Source organism: Hetaerina americana, unplaced genomic scaffold (assembly GCF_022747635.1).
Source record: "Hetaerina americana unplaced genomic scaffold, ioHetAmer1.1.p SCAF_11, whole genome shotgun sequence".
Lineage (NCBI taxonomy): Eukaryota > Metazoa > Arthropoda > Insecta > Odonata > Calopterygidae > Hetaerina > Hetaerina americana.
The window spans coordinates 28350800-28374262 of record NW_027286181.1 but is presented as its reverse complement, the minus strand read 5'-3'; the positions used below and the strand labels follow the sequence as shown (position 1 = coordinate 28374262).

General features: G+C 40.7%; 1 protein-coding gene across 3 annotated transcripts in view; it reads left to right on the top strand.

Moving 5' to 3' along the window:
- Positions 1-23463, top strand: part of LOC139700986 (moesin/ezrin/radixin homolog 1-like) — a 164192-nt gene that overhangs the window by 119349 nt on the left and 21380 nt on the right. For 2 of the 3 annotated variants that reach the window (XM_071599529.1, XM_071599528.1), the window contains one exon: positions 18402-18485. The exons of the other annotated variant lie outside the window; for it this stretch is intronic. In XM_071599529.1, the coding sequence (XP_071455630.1) occupies positions 18402-18485 (84 nt within the window). The remainder of the gene's footprint in view (positions 1-18401; positions 18486-23463) is intronic. 3 annotated transcript variants of the gene reach the window in all.

Here is a 23463-nt window from a genome sequence, read left to right as displayed (position 1 = left end):
CTATCATTAATGTTCTCTGATTATTAATAATATCGGTTTCGTTGCCCAACCGTGTTTCCCAGTTTCTAAAGGCATTTGATTGCCTTCCTCCAATTAAGATAGGAATATAAACTTGATTTTTCAAATGTCTCAAATCTTTAAGCTGGATAATTGGTTCGTAATACCGTGCTCGAGTTCATTCTCCGCGGTTATCGGTAAGTTTCAGTCGCCATTTTAAGCGGCTGTGCACTCATAATTGTTATTACTGATTTTCTTATTGCAGACGGTCTAAGCTCAGTCACTATTTGAGTCCCAGAGTGAAATCCGTTCGTCAAAGGGATGGAATTTTGCGGAAAACTCGTTCCCGATTGTTTTCAGTCTCCGTTTCACCGGATGTGACATAATGTTACTTTTTTCCGCCGGAGGAACTTTCTCCTTCGGATTTGTTTTCGGCGTGGTTTCATTTCCCACGGACTTTTTGTTTCCTCAAAGATTCCAATTGGCTTCTAATTTTCGGTTCCGTTTGTGTTTTTGGATGTGTGAACGGTCCCACGGAATCCGCCGAATATCCACGGCGCGTTGGCCCAAATCCTTCCGCGCGCCCTTGCCCATGTAATCCGTTCTCTTCTCGGTCGCTGATGCGCGCAGATGGAGAGAAGTTTGCCCAGTCTCATGTTTTCGGTGGGGGAGATCATCTTCCTTGCCGTTCACTCGTGATTTCACCGCCGTGTCCTATATTTCGTCACTTTAGCCAAGGGCAACGCGTCTTCTGCCAAATTTATTCGCTTTTTTTTCCTCTGAAGAGAGGGAGAAAAATCTTTGTAATGATTCAGTCGTGGCCAGAATGGCGTCTAGGGTTCAGAGGGAAGGACAAGAGTTTTTTTTATAATTTTGTAAATAATAACTGCTCGTTAAGAGAAAGCTGTTTGAAAAGGGTTTTTACAGGTTCTTGGCGTATGTGAAGTAAAACTTAAGTAAAGTAAGTGAAGTAAAACAAAAAAGTTGGTACGCCGAATGGGTCACTGCTTCGTATGCACGTACTCGACTTTTTTAAAATTTTTTTCATAGAATCATTTGTAAAAAAAAGGCCAATCACGTAGAACAGGAATACCCATAATGCAAAGTATTTCTTAAAATCCCTCGTGACAATATTGGTCGTGTTATTTGGCTGGCCGGCTCGATCGCCCTTTGGCATATTTCATTTAATTTGTGATATTAAGATGACGGAGGTACAAATTTCATACTTTAATACACCGACCAAGGGTTACAGTAATAGCTTGGCGCCTTCAAGAATCAATATGGCTTATGGAATGAGAATTAATCCTTAGAAAACGAATTGTAATGAGATTCTGAAGAAAAGGGACTGCTGAGATATAGACATCAAAGTTCGGGATATGAACTAGAATAGGTAGAACAATTCATCTATATTGGAAGTGGTTTAAGGGTATGTATATATTTGTGGGGAAATGAAAAGAATAATTGCAACAGGGTAAAGAAGCGCTTTCAAAGAGACAGGGGTTGATGACAGGCACCTTATGTAAAAAAAGAATGTCACAATTAACCATTCTTCAAATCCATATCATTCCGTCCAAAAACTCCGCCCTTTTTTTCCCATTACTTCGACTTACCAACAATCTCACCCTCCGCCATAGTCTTCAACAGTTCTTTGCCACTCATTATGCCCGTTGGTCTATTATTCCTGCCTCCATTAAATTTCTCCCTACAACCCGTTCTCCTCCCCCACCATGCTTAGAACTTAATTTGTCTCCAAAAACAACGGTTGTGTGTAAAATGATTGAGGAAAGAACCGGGTGTTTAGATAAAAAAAATAAGCACTTATATTTTCCCAGGAATAAACGTTTTTTTTTTGCTGGAATCATGTTCTGCCTAGTGGCATTATCTTTTTAATGTGTCAGGAGTGCTGGAAAATGAGGAATCGTCAGTGGTGCATTCCTCAACGTCCGCCGCTTAAACATTCTATTGGCCATCTTGTAATCGTGGATTTTTTTCCTCGACTGGGTGCATATCATATCATAACATTCATTTACATTAGCTGGAACAATCTTTAATTAGCGTTGAAGAAGAAATCCCGCGTCAAATTCGTATCTTCCTCAAAACTTTCGCACCCAGTAATCTAGAGTGAGCCTTCAAAATTTAAGGATAGTGACGGCTTAAAATAGTAATTTTGTGCCCAAACGTACGCGTGACCTAATGACAGGGCTCGAACGCGTGACACTGTGTCGCGCAAGTATAAATACAGGTCTGCAACTCCTCCGGTTCACTCTGGGAGTTAAAAATTCACGGCCCCGTGAGTGAGCGAGTTCAGTGGCGCCCCGAGACGCAAGAGGACCGCGACAATCGGAGGGATCGCCCATTTCTTCTTCTTGAACGCGCTAGCCCGGAAGACAGCGGCTTAGAAAATTCCCATCAAATTTACTGTTTTTAATTATAAATGAACCCATTTTGTTAATTGTCTGCTAGTAGTCAGTCACAAAACCGCATCGCGAGACATTTAAGGCCCAGCAATCCAGTAAACAGTAACTTTTGTGTCCTAAAAACAATTTGGTGTGTCGGGTGCATTTTTGTTTTCAAATCCTTGCTAAATAAACTGGAAAGATCGGATCCAGGCTTGTTAGTTTACATTTTAAGTGTATGAAGAATACCCCTAGTTTGACATTATGATATTACGAGCAAACGCGGCATCCACCATGCGCAGAGCTCTCGCATCCTTCATTCTTTGTGCAAGATGTTTCGCACCCTTTCTTCTGATATCCCCCCACGGCCTTAGCTATCTCATTTACCTTAACTCGCCTATCGTCCATCACGATACCGTGCACCTTTTCGATGGTTGCCGGTGTGTTTGAGGTTTTTGGCCGTCCTTCACGTGGGTCATCTTTGAGGGATTTACGACCACGTTTAAATTCAGCTTCCCAATTTTGAACGGTTGTCTTTGAAGGAGCAGTCTCTCCGTAAACTTAAAGTCAACCTCGGATGAATTTCCATAGGGATTAATCCATGCAAAACGAAGAATTTTACTCCACTGGTACTCCAACAATACCCGTAAACAAGCTAAACTTGATAGAACAAGTTGAAACTTGTCTTTCGAACTAATGACACGTGCATCCAGGCAGGAATCATACATTTTCGCTGTTTGTAATGCCATCTCAGTGTCAGGCCGAGAACGTTTCACCTTACTCTCCTACTCTACACTAAAGCTTCTATTTCATTATTTTTGCTTGCAGATGTTCCATTTGTTTATGGTTATAAAATTGCTATTGCTTCTGATTTAAATAACTATTGTAAATGGTCAAGGAGGAGCCAAAGTGGCCGTGAAACAAATGTTTTGCAGTATTTCAAACTTCCACTTTTGTCTCTCTTAAGGAACAGGACATAAAACTCCACATTCGTATGGGCTTGCCCGTGGTTTATGTTAAGAAGTTAAATATTAGTTCTGAATGATGCACAGATTAATTCCATCTGCAAGTAAACGACGTAGTGAAAAGCGTTTCAATGTTAACAAGATTAAGCAGTCCCCTGGGCCGTATTGTTTCCTAAACGTTGCGTAAATGGTGCCAGATAACCTCGATTCATTATCCCTTTTATCGATAGGATGCCTTATCGCGAGGGAAATGGGAGATTAAACGTCGCGTGTGCCAGTGCACGGTAACATTTTTTGGACAGCGTAATTCACCCTTGCCCCTCATCGTAAGATTTTACTCATAAAAGGTCAGTAGGTGATTTAGATGAGGAAAGTTACAACTAACAAACGTAACATGCCACCGATTATGGTGTAATAGGGGAAATTTGTGATTATTTAATAGGACCTTGCCCAACTAACTTTTTCGGTGCTACAAACTGCGACGCCGAGTTTCATTTTTGTTTTTTATTCATTTCTTCGAATCAAACCTATACTTTTCCTATTAACAACAAATATTTGTTCCCACGTCTTGTAAAATAATGGCCGTCGATTCTCTGCACAGTTTGTTAAAACAGTTAATAAAATGAATAATTTGCTTACAAAATAACCATTTTTTTGCTTTTTAGGTAGTTTAAAGGTTAAGCAAGGTTTTGGATAGACTCAAACTAACATGATACATTTCTTTTGTTGCTCCTACCGAAACAAAACCTGACGTCCAACTCGACAATAAACTGTTCTTCAATTCCCCATACTTCATCCTTTCATCCATCCAATATTCCAATCCTACGCCTAACTTTCTCCCCTCTATTACAGTCTTCGACACTCCCTGGCAAACCAAAATATTCTGAATCCACTTATCCTGCCTCCTTCGGGCCTCTTTCCTCCCCCATTATGCCCTGTACTTAGTTCGTTTTCCTTTGTCTATTTCTCCACACAGTTCATAAGCCTCCAGTTAACGCCTATCATTTCACTTAAATGACCGTTTCCGCGCCGTACAAAACCACGCTCCATATCAAAGTCTTCACTATTCAGAGAAGCTACTTCATGAAATTATTTTTATAGTAAACTGTTCTCTGTATCACTTTCGAATTTTTATTATTTGAAAAATCATGGATGTGATTAATGATAATAGTAATATGTAGTTTTTTTGTAGCCGTTACTTACATTGTGTGATCCGTGTTCTTTCTGAGCGAGAGTTACTGCTTGGTTGTAATGAAACTTGAACTAGTTATTGATCTTTTTACCGTCGATGTTGAGATGCTGTTTGCTCAAAACGTGAATAATCTTCTTTATCGCAAGAGTTGACGAGTGCAGTTGCCCTGTTGACCCATGAAACCTTGAAGCTGTGAAGAATTGACGATCGTGGGTTCCGTTCCGTGAGAAATCGGGGATGAAGGTCGCTTAGTTTTCCGGTCGGTTAATCAGCGGCCATTCCCAGGCTCCCGCATAGCTGTCGCCGCCGCCGTTACTTTTGCTATTAGACGAGTCCAAATAAGGAATTATAGCTTTGTGTTTTTACGTGTTATCGATGAATATAGCTTTGAAATGGCTGTCTTTGAACTTGGATATTTCATTTAAGAAAATGCAGTGCGGACGCCCTCGATCAAACAGACACATTCGAGACTAAAAGGTGCCATGCGTAGATGGTTTACTCGTTTCTCAAATAGTGTCCACGCACTGAATCGTACTTTTTGACAACTCGGTGCAAACATATTTACCGTAACGTCTGGAATAATATTTAGTGTTATACTTCGGCAGTGTGAATAAACAATATTTCTTCCCAACAATATATATGTACAACAATGTCTCGCCATATTTTTGTTTTCAATGTTGTGCTTCTCGTGGAGCGAGAAATACATGTATTGATACATTGAAACGCTGGTGTATAGTGTGGCGTAGTATAATAGAGTTGCCAAATGAGTACTAATCTAGGATATATCGTAAGAGGTTATTGGCATTTTGCCGTGCAATCATTTCTAAGTTTCGTTGCAAATCTTTGCATTTTACATACTCTTTCGGATGGCAGAAACTACTCTTTAACGGCATATTGATGCAGGCTGGTATTTTCTACTCCCAGAAGCGCACACGAAAATCCGAATCGGTTTCCCGTTGCGTATTGATAGCAGAATTCCATTCACTTTAATGGGAACTCTTCTTCGTGTCCCCACGGCTTCGTTATTTTTTTTAGTACCTCTCGTGTGCGATTTTTGTGTGGCATTCGTGTTCCAAGACTCGTGCACCCGGATGAATCATTTCGAGACTCAAATGGGATCTCGAAAAGGATTGGTGAGCGAGTGTTTGTGGACCAATTGGGAGAGATGGCGAAGTATTCGAACGGCGAAACGGCAGCGGTTTCGTGTGGACACGATGGGGTCGTAGGATATTCCCCCCATCGCGGATGCAAATGGCGCGGTCGAATGCTTCGCGTGCTGTGTGAGGGTAGGACGGCAATTTCTTTCCGTCTACGCGGAGTAATTTCCCGCTGCATCGCTCCCACTCTCCTGGGCGGATTCCTTCTCTCTCTGCTCTCGTGTAAACCCATCCTTCCCCTCTCTCCTCCACCGCACCCACCTCCACACTTCCCATGGCAATCTGTTGCTGCAGTCGTCTCTCTTTCCCTGCCCCTCCGCAGGCCTCCACAGTGACCTCCTCCCACTCCTCTCTGCCTGCCTCCCCCGCCGCCGCACTCTCCTTCCCACACTCTCCGCGGACTTTTCCCTTTCCGAGTGGGAATGAAACCTGTCCGTTGTTCAGGGCGTCTTGCCGTTCGCACTCCTCGCCCCGTCGTAGAGACTTCTGCTCGGCTTAAGGTTTCTCCCCCAAGGGAGTAGTTGGGACTGGTGTTTTGTCGTGGGAGGGAGGGGGCTGTCTTTCAGACCGATCCACCCACGCTCACACCCGCCGCCGTCACTTCACCAAGTTTCTCGGTCCGGCTCCGCCATAAAAAGTGTATCCCGACTTGCTTTTCACCCGCTTGGTCCCTCGGGGGCAGGGCGTTGCAAAACCGGGGGCGAAATGGTTTCCATCTGTCTGGGGACGATGCGCTAGCTAGGTGCAGTAAGAAACTTTTCCCTCCGCCTGGAAAACTGCAGTGGAACTTTCTGGTCGTCGCGGACACATTGGAGAGTGTCTTTCGTGATTCATGTTGGAATTCAACGATATGTTCGAAAATCTGGTATGAAAAACTTCAAATGAAAATGTACTATATGCATTTATCGTTGGTAGTCAGTTGTGGAGGCGTGGTTCCTAGCCAATCAACAAACCGGGGCTCTTCGGGGAATTTATTGGTCTTAAAATTTTCCTTTTCTAATAACGCAGGTCATACACGAAGCTGTGAGGCTCTGCGATGGTTCGCCGAATTCCACGCTGTCATTCCCTTATTTTAAGTGAAGTATGTAGAGCTAAAGACCTTATTGCATTATGTAGTATGTCTAAGGATATTTTGTAAATTATTTGGGGATAAGGTGCAGATTATTAGTGTGTAGTCCCAGGGTTCATCAAAAACCTCCCATTGCAGGTTTATTGCTATTAATAGAAATTAAAATGAATGCTAGTTTTTTAGACCCCGAATCTAGCAGTGGAAGGAATGAAGGGACAGTAATGAAAGTTTTCGGATATAAAGACATAGGCATGGAATATATGAGAATGGTCTGTTGTTTGGGATGGGGAAGAATGTGAAGGCCCACGGTAACTTATGTTAGAAATTTAAAAAATGAGTGGCATAATGAAAAGCTGTCCTAACCGACGATTTTCCGTTGACATGTTATATTTTGGTTGCCTATTCTTGTGATTGTGTCGTTGGAGGGAGCTCTGTTGTGGGTGTGGGTCGTTTTAAATTAAATTTTTGCAAGCGGTAATAGTTTTCCCTGCCATCTTTTGTCCACTGAGCCTAACTATGAGAACTTCCCATCTCTAAAACGTGGAGACAACAGTCGTTGATAAAACAAACAACGAATTACCAACTGTAATTTACAAAAAAATATGAGAAATTTACTTCCAAGAACTTGGTTGTGGATTTGGTTCCCGCGGAGAGTTTGTGTTTTACGTGATGTACTTTGTTACATAAATATCAAGACATGGCTCAACGTTACTATTAAGTATTATCTGAAATCGTTTGCTGTTGTTTTTATCGAAGAATTGTCTCGGATTAATGCTGCTGTCGAAACTATTCCTTCACTTCCGTTTCTTGGTCATTGACGTCTAGGGGTCAAGAGGTTCAATGTCCTTGACCCATTCAAGTTTTATTTAGAACGCGAGTTTTTTTTTTAAAGTCTACTGCTCAAGAAAATGTGGAGCTCTCGATTCAGTTCGCCGATCTCGTGGAATGTCACTGTTGGATATAAAGTTGACGCTTTGCTTGGCCAGGAAAATTGTAACTAGTGGTAAATGTCGGTGCGTTATAGTGATTAATCGGACGGTTTTTAGATGATTTTAATCGTATATCATCCGTTAGGTAACGGTTATGATTGATTTTATGCAATTCCCGGTTTTGAAGAATCGAAAGAACTTTTGAAATATTTCGCTGTCATTTAAAAATGGCCCTTTTTTTAAATGCAAGTTTTAACAGTGACATTTTGATATTAAAGTGTCACAGTTAATCTTTATCGTTACGTAATGCCGATTCCTTTCAAAGGAAAGAGATGTATCACGAGTGTAGCTGGCGTCAGTCCATCGTATCATCTTGATCTGCTAATATCGGTAGTGTACTACTATTTTTGTGTCTTGTGTACGGGGTCGGGTTGTATTTTGTTCCTCGAGGCTAAGTAATGTATTGGTGTTCAGTTTGTGTCAACTAAATCCTGCCTGAAAAGGTTGACAACCTAAAAATAACGAAGGAATACCATTTTTGCATGCTAAGAGAACAGGTAATAACATCAGTGTAAACAAAACAAAGGTTATGAGGTAAGCCAAGCTTAACGCCAAAATTAGGACGGCAAAAATTGAGGAAGTTTACTTATCTACGAAGTATTTTTTTCCGAAAGGGTCAAAGTAGTAGGGACTTGTGAAGAAAAATTGTCAGGCAAATGAGCTATCACGGGGAGGAGAGAATTGCTGACGGAGACGTTGAGTAAGGATGTTAAGGAAAGGCATGGCAAAACTTTGATATGGCGCATTAAAACTTAGTTTTAAAGGGTGGTTATGTACGACGCGGAAACATGGAAGTTGAAGCAAGAGGAGAAGCGTCAATTTGAGGCTCTTGAAATGTGGATGAGGAGAAGGATGGAAAAGATGAAATGGAAATAAATGAGGAAGTGCTAGGCATGGCGAATGAGGAGAGGGGATTGTTGGGAGAAATCTATTGGAAGCAAGAAAGTTCGATGCAGTGCTGATGTGCGGACGTGTGGCAAACAGTGAAGGTTTTCTTTTAGAACGTTAGGAAATTGAGGATGGGGTGGGAAAAGGATAGGAATGTTGGGTGGAATGGAGGAAAGAAATAAGTTTGCCGATTTGAAGAATGGTTTTTTGTAGTGTCTCGGATGACTGGTGGGTCCGTCATGAGATGCAAAGAAATGTATCGATTTATACTATAAAATATACCTTAAACGGTAGAATGCCGATAACAGTAATAATAGGAAGTTAAGGAAAAGTGTTGGCAAATTGTCGTAGTCGGGCCGGAATTACTTCTAAGAACCACAATTCCCCCTGCAGTTGACGCTGTGTCGGTCATCCCGTCTCCGTTTGGCCCCCCTCTCGGCTATGGCGGGGGAGAGAGTGTGGGGCCTTCCGAGGTAGTGTGGATGTGGGGATACTCCTCCCGCTTGCTCATTCCCGTTTCTCCCCATTGAGGTCGAGGTTGAGAAGAGCCGTATTGTAATCGCCGTGGGATATCTCTCCTCCTACCGTTCCTCCGTTCCTGGCACCCTTCTCTCTCCCCCACCCCTTCCACCCATGCCCGCGGTGGTGTTTCCAGTTTGTGCATCACGTTCGTTTTCTTTTTTTGTTTCTTTCGGGGTTGGGGGAAGAAGAAGGTATGTGACGCCGTTAATTTCGTTGGTTTTTTTCAGTTTATCATTTTTTCCCCTTCTCTCTCCTACAACCGGTGCGATGTTGCCGATTCGGTTGTTTCCTCTTCGCTTGAGTGACTTTGTGCGAGATTTTTTTTCGATTTTTGCGCTAATTGCATTCGGAACTTTTTGCCCTGTTAACTCTAGTATGTATTGCTGTTTATCTGTATGAAATTGATTTATTCTTATAATGGACGGTAAGGAAAACGGGGCGAAGTAGTACGAATTGCGTTGGGGGGGGGCCTATTGGAAGAAATCCAAAGGAGACGAAAGGTGAATGAAAAAGCATTTTGATTGGCGATGGAATGTTGCAGAACACTGTGATAATGAGGGGGATATGTGAGAATGGGCATGTGGCAATGAAGTACATTGTTTAATGTAGGGTGGGGCGTAGAGATTGTTTGGAAGGCTTATAAATGTAGCTGTGTTTCGTATGTATCCATCTTAACCCCTAACTTAAACGGTGGACTAAAATCATTAAAAAAATTTTAATCCGTGTTAGCGAAAATGCATTTTAATCAGTCTGGACTAGGTGATTAGGTGGACGAAAGGGCTGTCGAGGAGTATCGACTCAATATAGTCGTATTATTATTATGAATCGATATTCCATGCCTCAATGAAGAGCGTGGTAACCCAGTAAGTGGAGCGCTGGGCTACTGAGCTGAGTGCCGTGGTTAGATTTCCGATTCAACCTAGACTTACTATTTTCCTAGTGCCAGAGCCTCTTCGAAAAAGTGACGCCCTAGGGAACGCCCTATCGTAGGTTTATGTGCGAATTCCACACACTGTAATAGGCAAGACTTACTCTCACGTCTAAAATCATTCAATATATCGGTTTGATTGTTTCTATAATGAATCGGTTGACGAGCACTTCGATTTAACTGAGCCTGATGTTTTGAAAGTCTATTTTTTTTATTCTCTCTCGGTATGAATTTATTTATTTTGTTCCAGAAATATTTAAGCATGTCTAGTATGAAAATTTTTTCTACAAGGTAAAGAAATGTATTCTGTCGTTGTTAGTGTTACTCGAGGTCCGTCTCTAATTTATGTTTCAGAAAAACTCGGGTGCTGTCTTCCAAAAGCAATTAATTTTAAATTGCAATGAAACTCAAATAAGCGGCAAGTATAGTTCTCGTAATAACAGGAACTAACGTCTCATTCGGCCCATTGAAGGTCACCTTATTTTAGTGGAATTTACCCCCCCCCCCCCCAAACCATATATAAGCCTCCGAGATAAGGAGCATGTATTTTGGCCTTTTTGTGGTAAAAAGTCCATAACTCCATTTCATTGAAGTGGTCGTCGAGCTGTTTCTTGGAAATGCTATGGAAACATTTCAAACACGCGATTTCGTGCAAAAGAAATTCCAATTTTTATTAGGCAAAAGAAAACTACGCCTTCCTTTTTTCTGGCATAGAAATCAGTGTCCATTAATTTGTGGTTTCGACATGAATGATGAATTTATAATCGAAAAGATGCCATTATTCCATCCGTGGTGCAAACTCTAAATTTTTTTGCGAAAAATAATGTTTTAGAACATCTCGGCAAGGAATTTGTTTGCAATGAGTTAAAATTGTGTTAAACCAGTATGCTAATTTTCAGCACCCAATATGTAATTTTGCATCTATCCTGGGCTTTCGGAAATAAGATACGGATTAATGCATTATATGGCATTAACGCTTACCCATATACTATCCGTTGGAGATAATGTAGTTGAGATTAATTTCACCATACGTTCAGTATATGTAACGCCGGCGTGTGTGGTCGAGTTAATGTGTTTCTATTATAATTATATGATAAATGAAAAAACTTTCAACCGCCCTCTTTCTTAAAATTAGATACTTAAGATACGACTTCAGGCCAGGTCAAAATAACAACTTAACGTAAGAACTCAACTTTGCCGTTACCTGCACAGATATAGGTGCATCGTTCGCATTCCCGAGCAACTAGAACCATTCAGAGCATAGGTTTCTTTTCTCCTTGTACAACAGTAGGATTAATCCGTCTATACTGAACCAGGGAGGTCACCTGTAAAAACAGCTGATGTAATAGCGGTAATAAGATGAAAATTTATGCGTAAATATGGACGTCGACGAGTAGGAGATTAATATCATTGCTCGGTTATTAATTCAATTAATTAAATAATCGCGAAGAAACGGATTTTTCCCTCACGAGTTCAGTCAACTTCACCTCAATGTTGAATAGCTGGTGTGCTTATATAAGTATCGTATGTTTTGTGGTGTACTCATGACCCTGGAGTGTCGGCCATGATCGTGCGTGATTATGGAATTTTTGGACTCGCTCTCGCCCGTGATTGGGTAGCTTCTGGCGTTATGAACGTGGGCCATCTTTCGCGTTCGGCGTCAAATGAACAGTCACGTCCTCCGTAACTCCAAATGTCTTCTAAGTTCTTACGGTAGCTTCCTATATATTCAATGCAAGCCTACCGTTAAGGATTTTTACATTTATATAAAATATTATTTAAGCTTCTTTACTCTTACGTGTGCCTTGCTAAATAATTCGGTTTCGTAATCTATGCTGTTGACCGGAGAGGGTTGAATCCCGCGAATTAGGTTTGGACCTAGTTTTGTCCTACGTGTGAGCTAATGGCTGTCGATTGCCAATGTGTGTATTCCAAATTTCGGTGGAAATACCACGGGACAAAGGTCTAAGATTTCGAAGTATTGGCAAAATGACGTAATCATGAATACACAACATGGTGAATACCTTTGCTCGTTTCAAGTATTTCACAATCCTTCTTTCGCCGGTGATGGTTGGTCATTTGGTACGCATAATTACATGTATGTTAGATTGTTATTTCTTATTACACTTATTCGTTCTGACTTCGTGGCACGTAAGTTCTGTTGATGGCTGTGGTGCAGAGAAAGTAGCGTGTCTATTGCTGCACGAAGAAAACAGTTCGCCGTTTCTACGATTCAGTTTTATTATTCCTCTTCCCGCCTCAATGAATCGATTTATAAATTCAAGAGTTCAAAGACAATATTCATTACCGTCAAAAAATGTAGCATAGAAAACTCTAAGCAGGATCAATGGGGGAGCTCTTTAGCGAAGAGGGTAAGGTATCGTAGTACAAGCAACGATTTTCGCATCTGCGTTCACAGACAGGCAAACGACTATTGAATCAAAACAATGACGTCTGTGGCTTCGCAAACGATCAGTAGATGGCGCTGCATGCGTAAAACTTTGTTCTGATTCGCCATTATTAAAATTTAAATGAATGGCCCAAACTTACCGAATATGCCTCGTGTACGTTTTTTACTAATCTTCTCTTTGCACCTATACGAAAAGATAGTGCATTACTGTGGTTCCTGATTAGGAAGATCCTTCCTCGTGGAGATTCCTTAACTGTATAAGAAATCTGGGAAGGGGGGAGTGGGGTGTGCCTCGAGGCACCACTCTCGAGTTGGCGGAGAAAGCAATGACCCTGAGGGGGGGAATTCATTCGCGCTCACCCCTCTCGCGTGCGACTTATCCGGAGGGGAATGACTCCTTTATCTCGCCGCTCGGGGAGATGCGTTTTTCCACGGTCCTCTACTTTCTCGTCGTTCTCGGCGCATCGCGCCAAAGTGAGCCACGCCGTGGGTTACTGGGAAGGAATTTTATCTCGCGTGTATCCTTCGGTTAAGACACTTGGCTGCCTCGTGTTTATGGGATGAATGAAATCCGTCCATTGCAGGCGGTCCGCGGTATGATTTTCATGGACCGGAGTGCGGATGGGAAACTGCTCTTTAAATGACCGAATGAATCACCACTGGTACCAAGGATCTGTCGATGTACTCTTATGATCAAATGATGTAGTACCTCAAAATCTGCTCGTCTGTGAGATATTTCAATCAGCGGCTTAAAATAAATAATTTCTGTCTTTAAGAGAGCCAAAGTAGGCGAAACAAAGGTTGTGATGTTTTGGAAAATGAGGAAATTTAGGATAGGTGTTGAAATTGGAATGCCAAAACTAGAGCTTGTAGTACAGCTTAGAAGTGTTTTGGAACTAGATAGTCGTAGTAAATAGGGACATGTAAAGAAGAAGGCGGCAAATAAGCATTCACGAAGAGGAGGGAATCTGATAGGGACGTTGATGAAGGATGCTCAGAAAAGAGTGAAAACTTAGGTATTGAGCGAGGTTTTGTGCGTCGCGGAATCATGCTTGTTGGAGCAAGACGATAGACGCGTATGTAGATTGGAGGCTTTGTCATGTGTGGGTGGAAAATATAAAATGGACGGAAAGGAAAACAAACGAAGTAGTACTGGGAATATTGGGAGAGGATTGTTGGGAGAAAAAGGTATTGATCATTTTTAATTGTTAATGGGATGCAATGAACTGTGATTGGAAGTAGAACATTAAGTTAGTCAGGGTATAAGTATATTAAACTTAATGAAGGGCGATGGAATTTGAGGGATATTGTTGTTTCGGGGTTTCGGATGTCATTAGGCGGGGATACGAAAGGGTGTTTAATTTTTGTGGCCTTTCAAAACGTTCATTAAACGTTAGACTAATAAATGATAATATTATTATCGCAATGAGATGTTAAATAAGAAAACTATTTGATCATGACCGTGCTCGAAACTACTTAAATTTTACTTGGATTCCTTTATTAGATACATTCAATTGCCATTTTGTTGTCTTTACCTAACTTGTCATGTCCTAACTGCTGATACCTGCTACGATGTTTCTTGATTTCAACTGAATAGTATTTTTCGTCTAATCATCCGATAGGTATAGGTATTTAATGATATGACTATCAAGACTTCTAACTGTTGTTATCTTAGCGGATTGTATCATTTGATCTCCCTCTCGCCCTACTCGATGACACAGACTAGAACGTTCGTAAAAGGAACCTGGATGGCCAAGACCTTTACTTGACAACTTCTGAAGCGCGAGCTGTTGAGAATACACTGTAAGAATGTCAGTGCAAATGCCTTTATTTCAAAACTAGTAATTTTTATATCATATTCGCAACCTTTTTTTGCGATGGCTGATGATATTGGGGAATTGAGAATCACCCTTTAGTCGCCAATAAAAGGTTTAGAGATCTCCTTCGGTATCTTAGAAGCCGTATGTTCACTATTCACGGGAATGGATTGTGTGACCGCCGTATCTTTGGCTTAAATCCTACACGTCGAAAGTGGTTTAATGGGTATTGCTTTTTGTCTCTCCCGAGGTTTGCCTCCCTTTTACTTGCGAAGCTTACTTGACACCTGAGTCACTGGCTGGAAATAGCTGGGCTCTCTTATGCCCCGCCCATATATAGCATCTTGAGATGAGTAAGACTGCGTGTGAGGTGTTTATCCAGACCACCACAGTACGCAATTCATTTTAATGAAACTTTGTGATTAACTTAATAGTTTTCGGTTTGTTAAATTGGGATTTCGATTAAATTTTTCCGAAATCAGTCCATCGGAGTGTAGTGTTTATTTTTATATACATGCTCTTGTATCGATTATAGTCATATTTTTCTTCTGGCATATGTTTCTTCTTTAGCAGAGCGTGTCAGGCTTTTCTCGTGGATGTTTATCCATTCGTCAAAGGTAAACGGCTAGACAACCGACGGAGGAATGAATAAATAAAAGTCCTAATTCATAGCCGTTGAATGGAGTCTTCTTCAATCGTCCTGGGCATATGAAACGCCTTTTCTTGAAGTTCAGCATAAAATTTTAATGTGTGACATTTGAAGAGGAGGCTAATTATTACATTGTCTACGAAATGTACTTCATTTCGCCTTTACCCGCTTTCTGGAAGTAATCGTACTTTCTCTTGATTCAGTCTTGCGGTAATGTACGACACGTGGAATATTAGGCCTTTGGTTGACCTCGTCAATACTGAAGCTCGCCCGAATCGCGTTTAAAAATGCTCTTGTTTTTATCAGTGTTTAACTGTATCTATATAGAAGAGAGCGAAAATCTAGTTAGAAACTATGATTGAGTAAATTCATCACGTAATTGACGTACTTTGTGTAATCCATGTCATAGTTTTATTTCTCCTCCATAACAGGTGCAGTAAAACAATACCTAGTGCAAGAAATAGTGATACTTAAATCCTTATTTGGCCTCTTAAATTACCCATGCACATACACACCTTCCCCAATTGCTGACAAGCATTTTTTTCAAAAGCCATTTACGTGTGCAGGAGCTTTCTCGTTATATCGTTTGGAATTTGTCGATGAAAATAATGGCGCGAGATGACGGCTCGATCGGATGATGCTTTTGTTTGCTGGCTTGGGAATTGAATCCGGACGAAGCCGTCGCCCAGTCGCACCTCAACCCAAGCATTGAGCTTTCCAATAGCGGTCAAACTAACCCAGCGGATGTCTATTTTCCTCTGCGGGGAAAGCTTTTTGCGTATGACGTTCGATTTTCAGCATGGCGCTTAAAATTAGATCCGCGTATCTTTTGAGCGCATCCGTATTCAAAAAGCGAAGGCGAAGTCTTTGGGTGGGGTCGGGAGAGTTTCTGGAGCTGATCTCAGAACGCATGTGTGTGTGAGAGAGAGAGAAACGTGCGGATCCACTCAATCCTCCCCATTTTTAACCCTCAATTTTTTCGTTTCAGGAGGAAAGCTTCTGAAAATGCCTCGAAAATCCTTAACCATAGTATTTTCATTTAACTTTTATCATACATATATCCCTCTTTCTCCCATTCACATTGCATAAGACATTTCGTCTTTTCATATTACATAGTATATAAGATTATATGATTATGTTAGATAAATTATCAACTGTGTACTCTCCTGTCTATCTAGTATCCGTGATTGACGGGTTCAACATTCATGCCATAAAATTAAACTTATTATTTAAAAGCTATTAATGGGTGATAGTATTAGTGTTGCGTTGTTAACCCCTGGTCAAAAGAATGAACAGCAATTTCAATGTGGGTTCAGCCAATTGCTGGTGTCAATTCCAGTTGCAGTCAAATTTAAAAGGCCTGAAATTTTTTAGTCAGAAACTATGATATTCGCCTCGAGTTTTCAACTTAAGTTTGAATTATATTTTTTGTCCGAGCCTTTTTTTTTGGCGCGTGTTTCAGTTTATGCATATATGGAGCGTAGTTTCCTGCAGTCATTAACTGCGAATGTAAAGTGAAGCATTCACTTCTCATATCTTAAAGCTGCGAAGTTTAATCGAACTAAGATTCGTCTGATTTTTAATGTAATAATTGTAAGGAGTCCTTCAAGAGTGATGTGAATGGTGAATCATTTTTTGTTAACATCATGCTCGCCTCATTTTCTGTGTCATCTTCATTAAAGACCTTGTAGTTGCGAACAATTTTAATAACCTTCCCGCTCAAACCCCAACTCAAAATGCTTGGCCGTATTTAACCCGAATCATCTTTATCAATAACATCGCGTGTGGTTTTTATTCAAGTGTACAAACTTGCCTCCCGGTGTCCCTGGCTGTTGAAGTTACCCTTTCTATCGGAAGCAACTTAAATTAATTCATTATGCTAAGGCCTTGAGCATCTTCTATGTGGAATGCTTTCTTTTTTTTACAATTCAATCCTGTCGACCTCTCCTTGGACGTATTCCAATGTATGCCACCTTGCCCGTTTTGAGCGTATCGCTTCAGGACAATGCCTCAAGATTTTTTTCCTCTCGCTAATTAAATATCCCATTGCCAAACTATTTTACAATAAGCGACTACCGACCACCGAAACAATTTTTTTGATATTTTTTGCCGTTTTAGGAACTATTATGTCAGCATTCAGCACAGCTTCCCATGCAGTATTCCATGTATAATGCACCTCCCATCGGCACTGTGTAGTTTTGTTTTAATGTTAAAAAAAAAATTTCACTGAATTTCTCGCCACCATGGCTGTACTTGCACATTACGGAGAGGCCAGTTGAAGCCGTTTATTGAAGCCAGTTGTTGTTCACTTCTAGAAAAATAATTGTTTTAATTTATCGCCATTAATTTTATTGGCGTACCTGCTCTCTACTGATAACGTGTTCCACGTTTGACCATGTGTGTGTGACTTCAGTGTACATTTATTTCTATTTACTTACGCAATTAAGGGACTGTCCATCACGTGATCACTGGCAAAAATAACGTTTTAGTTTCCTCGAGCAAAATCATGCCCAATCAGATGATTTTTTTCGTGTTTTCACTGTGGTGATGTTCCCTGTGATTTGTTTCCCCAGTATGTTTTTGCCCGTCGGATACGGTATTAGTTACCGAGAATATTTTTAAAAGTATACATTTCTAAATTACTTAATAAAGACGATGGATTAGTCGTCTGTTGAAATTTTGGCAGTTACGTGTAACCTAACCCGGTGGAGATCCCGATAATAATTCACCTTGGACTTACGCTAGGAAAACATCAGATAATAATTTATACCTTTTTTTCGGTGCTTAAGAGTTCGTTTATTTTTGAAATCATTCGTCAATCAATTAGATCGTTTTTTTACCGAAGGGCTACTGGAGCTGTGTCGTGAAATTTAAATACGTGAAAAAATTAAGTTGTTAGTTTCTTCGATTTTAATCGCGAACGAATGCAATTCTTTTCACAGGCTCTCCTACTCTTGGTTAAAGCAGCTAAGAGTAACAATTTCATTTATTTTCTTTAGCGTGATATTTGGCTCGTGACCTACACACTCGAATGCTCCTTGAGACTCTCAAGTCACTACGCGGTATCTGAATGAACCTCTCTACCATTTCTTTGATTAAACCTCAAAGTTGTAATCGAAGGTGTTTTAAAAAAATGCACGTCAAAGTGCCTCATCATGAGAATCCGACAGTCAGCGCTTACAAAGAAATTTTTCACAAACTTAAATCTTTTTAGAAAAATTTATCTTGAAAAATAAATGTGTAAGTGATAATTCATGTAGGCGTGGAAATCTTATTATATCTCACGCCATTTCTTTAAGGGTTGCTGAAAAATGCTGGCTCAATTCAATTGAAGTTGTTTTAGGACTTTGTTCGGCCCTGACTTTCATTTATTTGTCTGAATACGGTTATATAGTGTCTGTATCTTTTGACGCACGCCTCAGCAAGAGAACATACTCCAAATACTCTGGAGGATGTTGAAGAAGACGAGGCAGAAGGAGTCTGATGATGAAGAAGAAACGGATCTGGTAAGGAGTTAGTTCGGCAGATTTTCTTATAGCTCAGCCAATTTGCTGCCTGTAGTGTTCCGCTCCTGCACTCCTGTCGCTGCTAGCGTTATGTTTTCTGCTAGTACACAAACATAAATGCCCGTGCATTATTATTATTGAATGGTCATGCTAGTTAGATATAAAGAGGTAACTTGTAAGACATCGAGAAAAACATGTTTGTTATTAAGAGGTAGTCGCAATGTTTCCAGCACCTTTTGCTTTTCGGTGTTTAATGAAAGCTGTTGATGTTTATGCTAGTCTCATTTCGAGAATATATATTTTTATTGTCTGCTTCATAATGGTTTGTTTTTCTCACAAAAATTGTCATTCATATCGGAGGGGTTTACTTCTCAAGATGAACCATGAGCGGTTTTTAATTTCCTGCTTGTTCTGTCGCCGATGAATCATAGGATGTCGTTTTCAATGGAGAGTTGTATTCAATTTGCAATTTTCATTTTTTGGTACAGCGATTTATGTATTTTGTTGACTTAAACGGGACTTTTTATCCGGGAAGTGACTTACTTTCCAATCAGGGTTCCTGAAAGCTTTAATGTCATCCTTGGAGGATATGGACAATTTCCCGCCAGTTTGAAACATTTTTCGATTATTCAGTGCACTTATTCCAACTGTTAAGTCCCCCAGACTTTGGGCGACCTTGAAAATTTGTTTGCGGCAACATCTGCTGTGCGACTGCTTGCTTGCGACTACGAAATAGCGTGGTGGTTTGCGGTTTCCTTTTCATATGTGAAAAATATCCAGATGTTTCTTATAAAATACCATGCGCGTGAACTTCCAACTTACTCTTTCGTGTGAACACCAAAGTAAGTTTAATTTTGAATCCTATTCATCTGCTAATCAAACAGAAGCTTAGAAATTTATTCGGATGTAAATCCTGAGAAACATCTGTGCGTCAAGTCTTGCAATGGCACCTCGAAAATGGTGTAGCTTAAAAATGTGGAGGGCGAAGAGGTTACAGAGTTGGTAGGAGACCGCTCAAAACTAGTTTGGTCCATTTACGCTAATGGATAACATTGTTAGCCCGATAGATTATAACTTACCTCGATTATTCACGCGATTTTCGCACACAAATTTTCAAAGCCTACCGGTGGAATTTATTGAGCATTTTCAAGTCTCACATTCGCCTCGTGACAACACTAAAACAGTATCTACTCCTATACACCGGAGGCAAATTATTTTCCATCTCACTCCGGCCACCGCACTGAAAAGTGTACGTGACTGCCTTAACTCCCTCTACAGCAAATCGCGAATTCCTCTGGAGAGTCGCGAAAGGTAGAATAAATAGTCACATTGTCCCCAAGTGGTGGCGAGCAACAAGGATTCCAGGTAATTCACTCGACACCAACGGCAAAGACACCCAACATTCAAACGACACTTGATGTCAAGATGTCGCAGGCGATTGTCGCCGTTCCGGAAAGTTGGTCGAATCGTTAACGGTTCTTCATCTGTTACCCTGTCGTGGAAGCTTTACCAAAGTTGTTGGTTGGCCCAAATATTTGCCTTCTCGCTTCAATAGGTTTGTTGCGATATTACTGATCGGCAGATCGAGCCTTCATTTTGTTCCCATGATTTTTTGCCATAATATTAGATTCCCGAATGTTTGCTTATACCTACTTGAAACGACGTTGCACATTACCTCATCGTTTCAGAATTTAAAATCTCGCGAGTCTGAATGGGTAACAATATCGACGTCTCTTGGATCACGTTCGGCAAACCCAAATAAAGTGATAGATTGTCGGTGCTAAACACTAGAGCCAAGTGTCAAGTCATTGTTCGCCTCGCGTATTTCGATGTTCATCATCGTCATCACTTCTACTACCGAGCCTTACTGATGTCCAGCCTTTCTCTCCTGCTCAAGAAATCATATATTTTTCTTTTTACTCGTCATTATTGTCCATCTTCATATTCTTGGCTTTCCCTCTTATCCATTTAGCTTCCAGTAATATGCCTTTCAACCGGTATTCACAGTAAGTTTCCCATTCACTTCCTTTTCCTGTCTTGTAATTGTGTTATGCGTTTTCCTCCTCCCTTTTACTCATCACCACATTACCTTCTCATGTATTCTCTGATATTCTTTTATTATAAAGTTTCAGTAACGTCCACGTTTCTCATCGGTGTGGAATAGCTCACTCTGCAAAGCACCTTTTTTTGGTAAAACGTGGAAAATAATACATTTATGTACATATTTTATATTTATACCTCTTCTGAAGGCTGTACTAAATGATAGAGCCCTCCGCGGTCTACTGAAAGTAAATGCATGCCGTTTCTGCATTTTATGATTGTGATTTAATTATCATAAAAGCTTGCCATATATTTGACGCGCGCGTTAATTTTTTTCGCAGGTTTCGCAGGTGCTCTCTTTATTTTATGACGTACATTTCCTTCACCCCGGTCCTTCATGGAGTAGGTTGTCAAGAAAGTCTAAAAAGCAATGATTAAGGGCTCGCCCTTCTAAAAATTCAATTTGAGGAATGAATAAAAACGTGATAATTTTTTTTGCGACACAAGCGGTTTCTTCACATAGGTGACAAAGTACTGGCAACAAAACCTTTTTTGTTAAAAACACGACATTTTTATTCAATCCTCGCGAAAGTTATTTTTTAAACTCGGATACCTTGCACATTCGCTGGTTTATTCTTAATCGGGCATTATTTTTTCTTGTGAGCTTAGCCTCACAAAGACTAATCAGGTTCTTCCCTCTTCGGCTATTGCGAAAGTGAGTTCTTTTTTTCCATGCCTGTTTGTAAGCCCGGGCTCCCTTTCTGGAGAGTGAGAGAATATTTCTGTCCGGGCGGAATAATGATGGTTGGGCAAACGTGGCTTCCACATGTTCAATTATTTTTTTATATCAATTTCGCGCCCCCTCTGTTGGGCGAGGGAATGCTCTTCCTCTGAGCGGTGAGCAAAGAAAAAGGTATTGGTTTCTCAAACAAGATCCTCCTAGCTTCGAGTTGCCTTGAGTGCGGTGACGTCATTGTTAGCACATGCCCTTCCCTTCCACCATCACCTTGCCCCGTCCTCTCCTCCTCTTCAATTCTACTTCGTCTCCTTACGTCGAAGCGGCATCTCACTCGTCTTCACTTCAGTCGCGACCTCCAATACTTGTCATTGTTGCGAAAACGCGGTTTTGCACAGCCATTAGTGGTTTCTATGACCCCTCCCGACCGCTCTTGTTGGCCTTTTCAAAAGGAATACTTTGCCATTAAGCTATATAAGAGTAACTAATCCTTGAAGTAACTTGTGCCTTTATCATCTAAAGGTAAAAATTTAGGTGTTTGGTTCAATAAATACCGTGGATGTTTATTTTTTTCCATAACACGACCCGCAAGATTCGCTGGTTTTGTTGTTATAAACTTCGGAAGTCTATATAATTTAGCTTTGTTATAATTTGGATGGGATACTAATTATTATTGCGTCAATGTAAAGCAGGTCTTTTCAAAAATGTCTCCTGTGCCACAACTATTGAATCTGCGTTTTGTTTTGCATCTACCGGCATCTTTCTCGTTATTAAATAGAAACCTTTGAAGCTCGAGAGATGAGAATTGAGAACGCGGGAGTTTGAATGTCGGGTTCCAAACGGCCGATTGCTAGTTCTTCCAACGGATGAGTGCGCGATGGTATAAGCCTTTTCAGGGCAGAGGCCCTTCGAGGACGAATGCGTGCCTACTTGTTGTATATATTCGGCGGCAATAATTTACTCATCCGCGACGCTCGTACGCAAACCAACCTTGGCCCAACTTGTGCATGCTCTTTCCAAGGAGACTAAATACATGCTTATGTGGAAGGTACACGTCTGTAACTCATGATTTGTTGGAAGTTTGTTTGGTTTCTATCATGGGGAAAGATTGGAAATACATCCCACTCCTCACCTTTGACTAGTGATAAATCTCTTCGTTGAAAAAACAATTTTTCAGGTGCATGTGATGCATCAGTTAAAAGTAATTCTTCGATTGCCTGCATCATATTTTAAACGGGCGTTGTTTGAAAGTGAGCTGTCGATTATTTGCCACTTTGGTGTCTCCGTGTAAATATATTTTTTTTAATTTGCTACAATAACTGGAAAGTTCGTTTCTTGCTTAGCAAACGTTGCGAGGATATATTTTTGTTGTGCGGAGGAAATATCCTTCCCCGTCCAAACTGTAAAATTTCCTTTGAAAAAATTATAATTTAAAATGGTTTCGTTTCAAGTATAGTTTTCGAAAGATCAATTTCGTATCCAGAAGGGCCAAACGCCGTAACCTCTCACGGATGCATTTAGGTCGCTCGCTACGCTTCTTCATTGCCGCTATTGGTATACATGTTGCAGATGGCGAAAAAGGTAAAAGTTTTTCAGCAAGAACTCTTGTGAAAGTCATCTTGTTTTTTTTTAGGTTATTCCTTTAATATATTTTGTCAACATTGTTTCAAGACGCTTTTTTTTAAGTATGTGGCAAGAATTGACGCTCTTAAATTCCTCGGATACCAGAGGGATTCGCGAACATTGTGTACTGGAAACCTTGCCACAGTTATAATCTAGGATTGACCTTATAGGATGGACTTGATGACTAGCCCAAGAAGGCATCGTACTTAAAACTTGACATACGAGGGTCACTCAACGTCCGGCAGGAAAAAAAACATGATTAGGAAATTTCACCCGCGAGTGAACCATTGCCTTTGTACGTAAGATAGGAAACAAGGCAGTAATTATAATAGGCATAATTGGAATAGGCAGGTTGAAAACCAATTTAGCTTGCGGTATTCTGGGCGATTTTCATAAAATCATATGACCTCACTGTAATGGGCAGACACCTTCAACAAGCAATAACGTTGTGACCTTAAAAAGGCCCGAACCCTTCCATGATAATTAATAAATTATAGAGCATATGTAATTAGCTCGTCGTGTTAATCAAATACATAATTTGTCTCCTACCCATCGTCAGCGGAGGCTCGCGGGTGACGC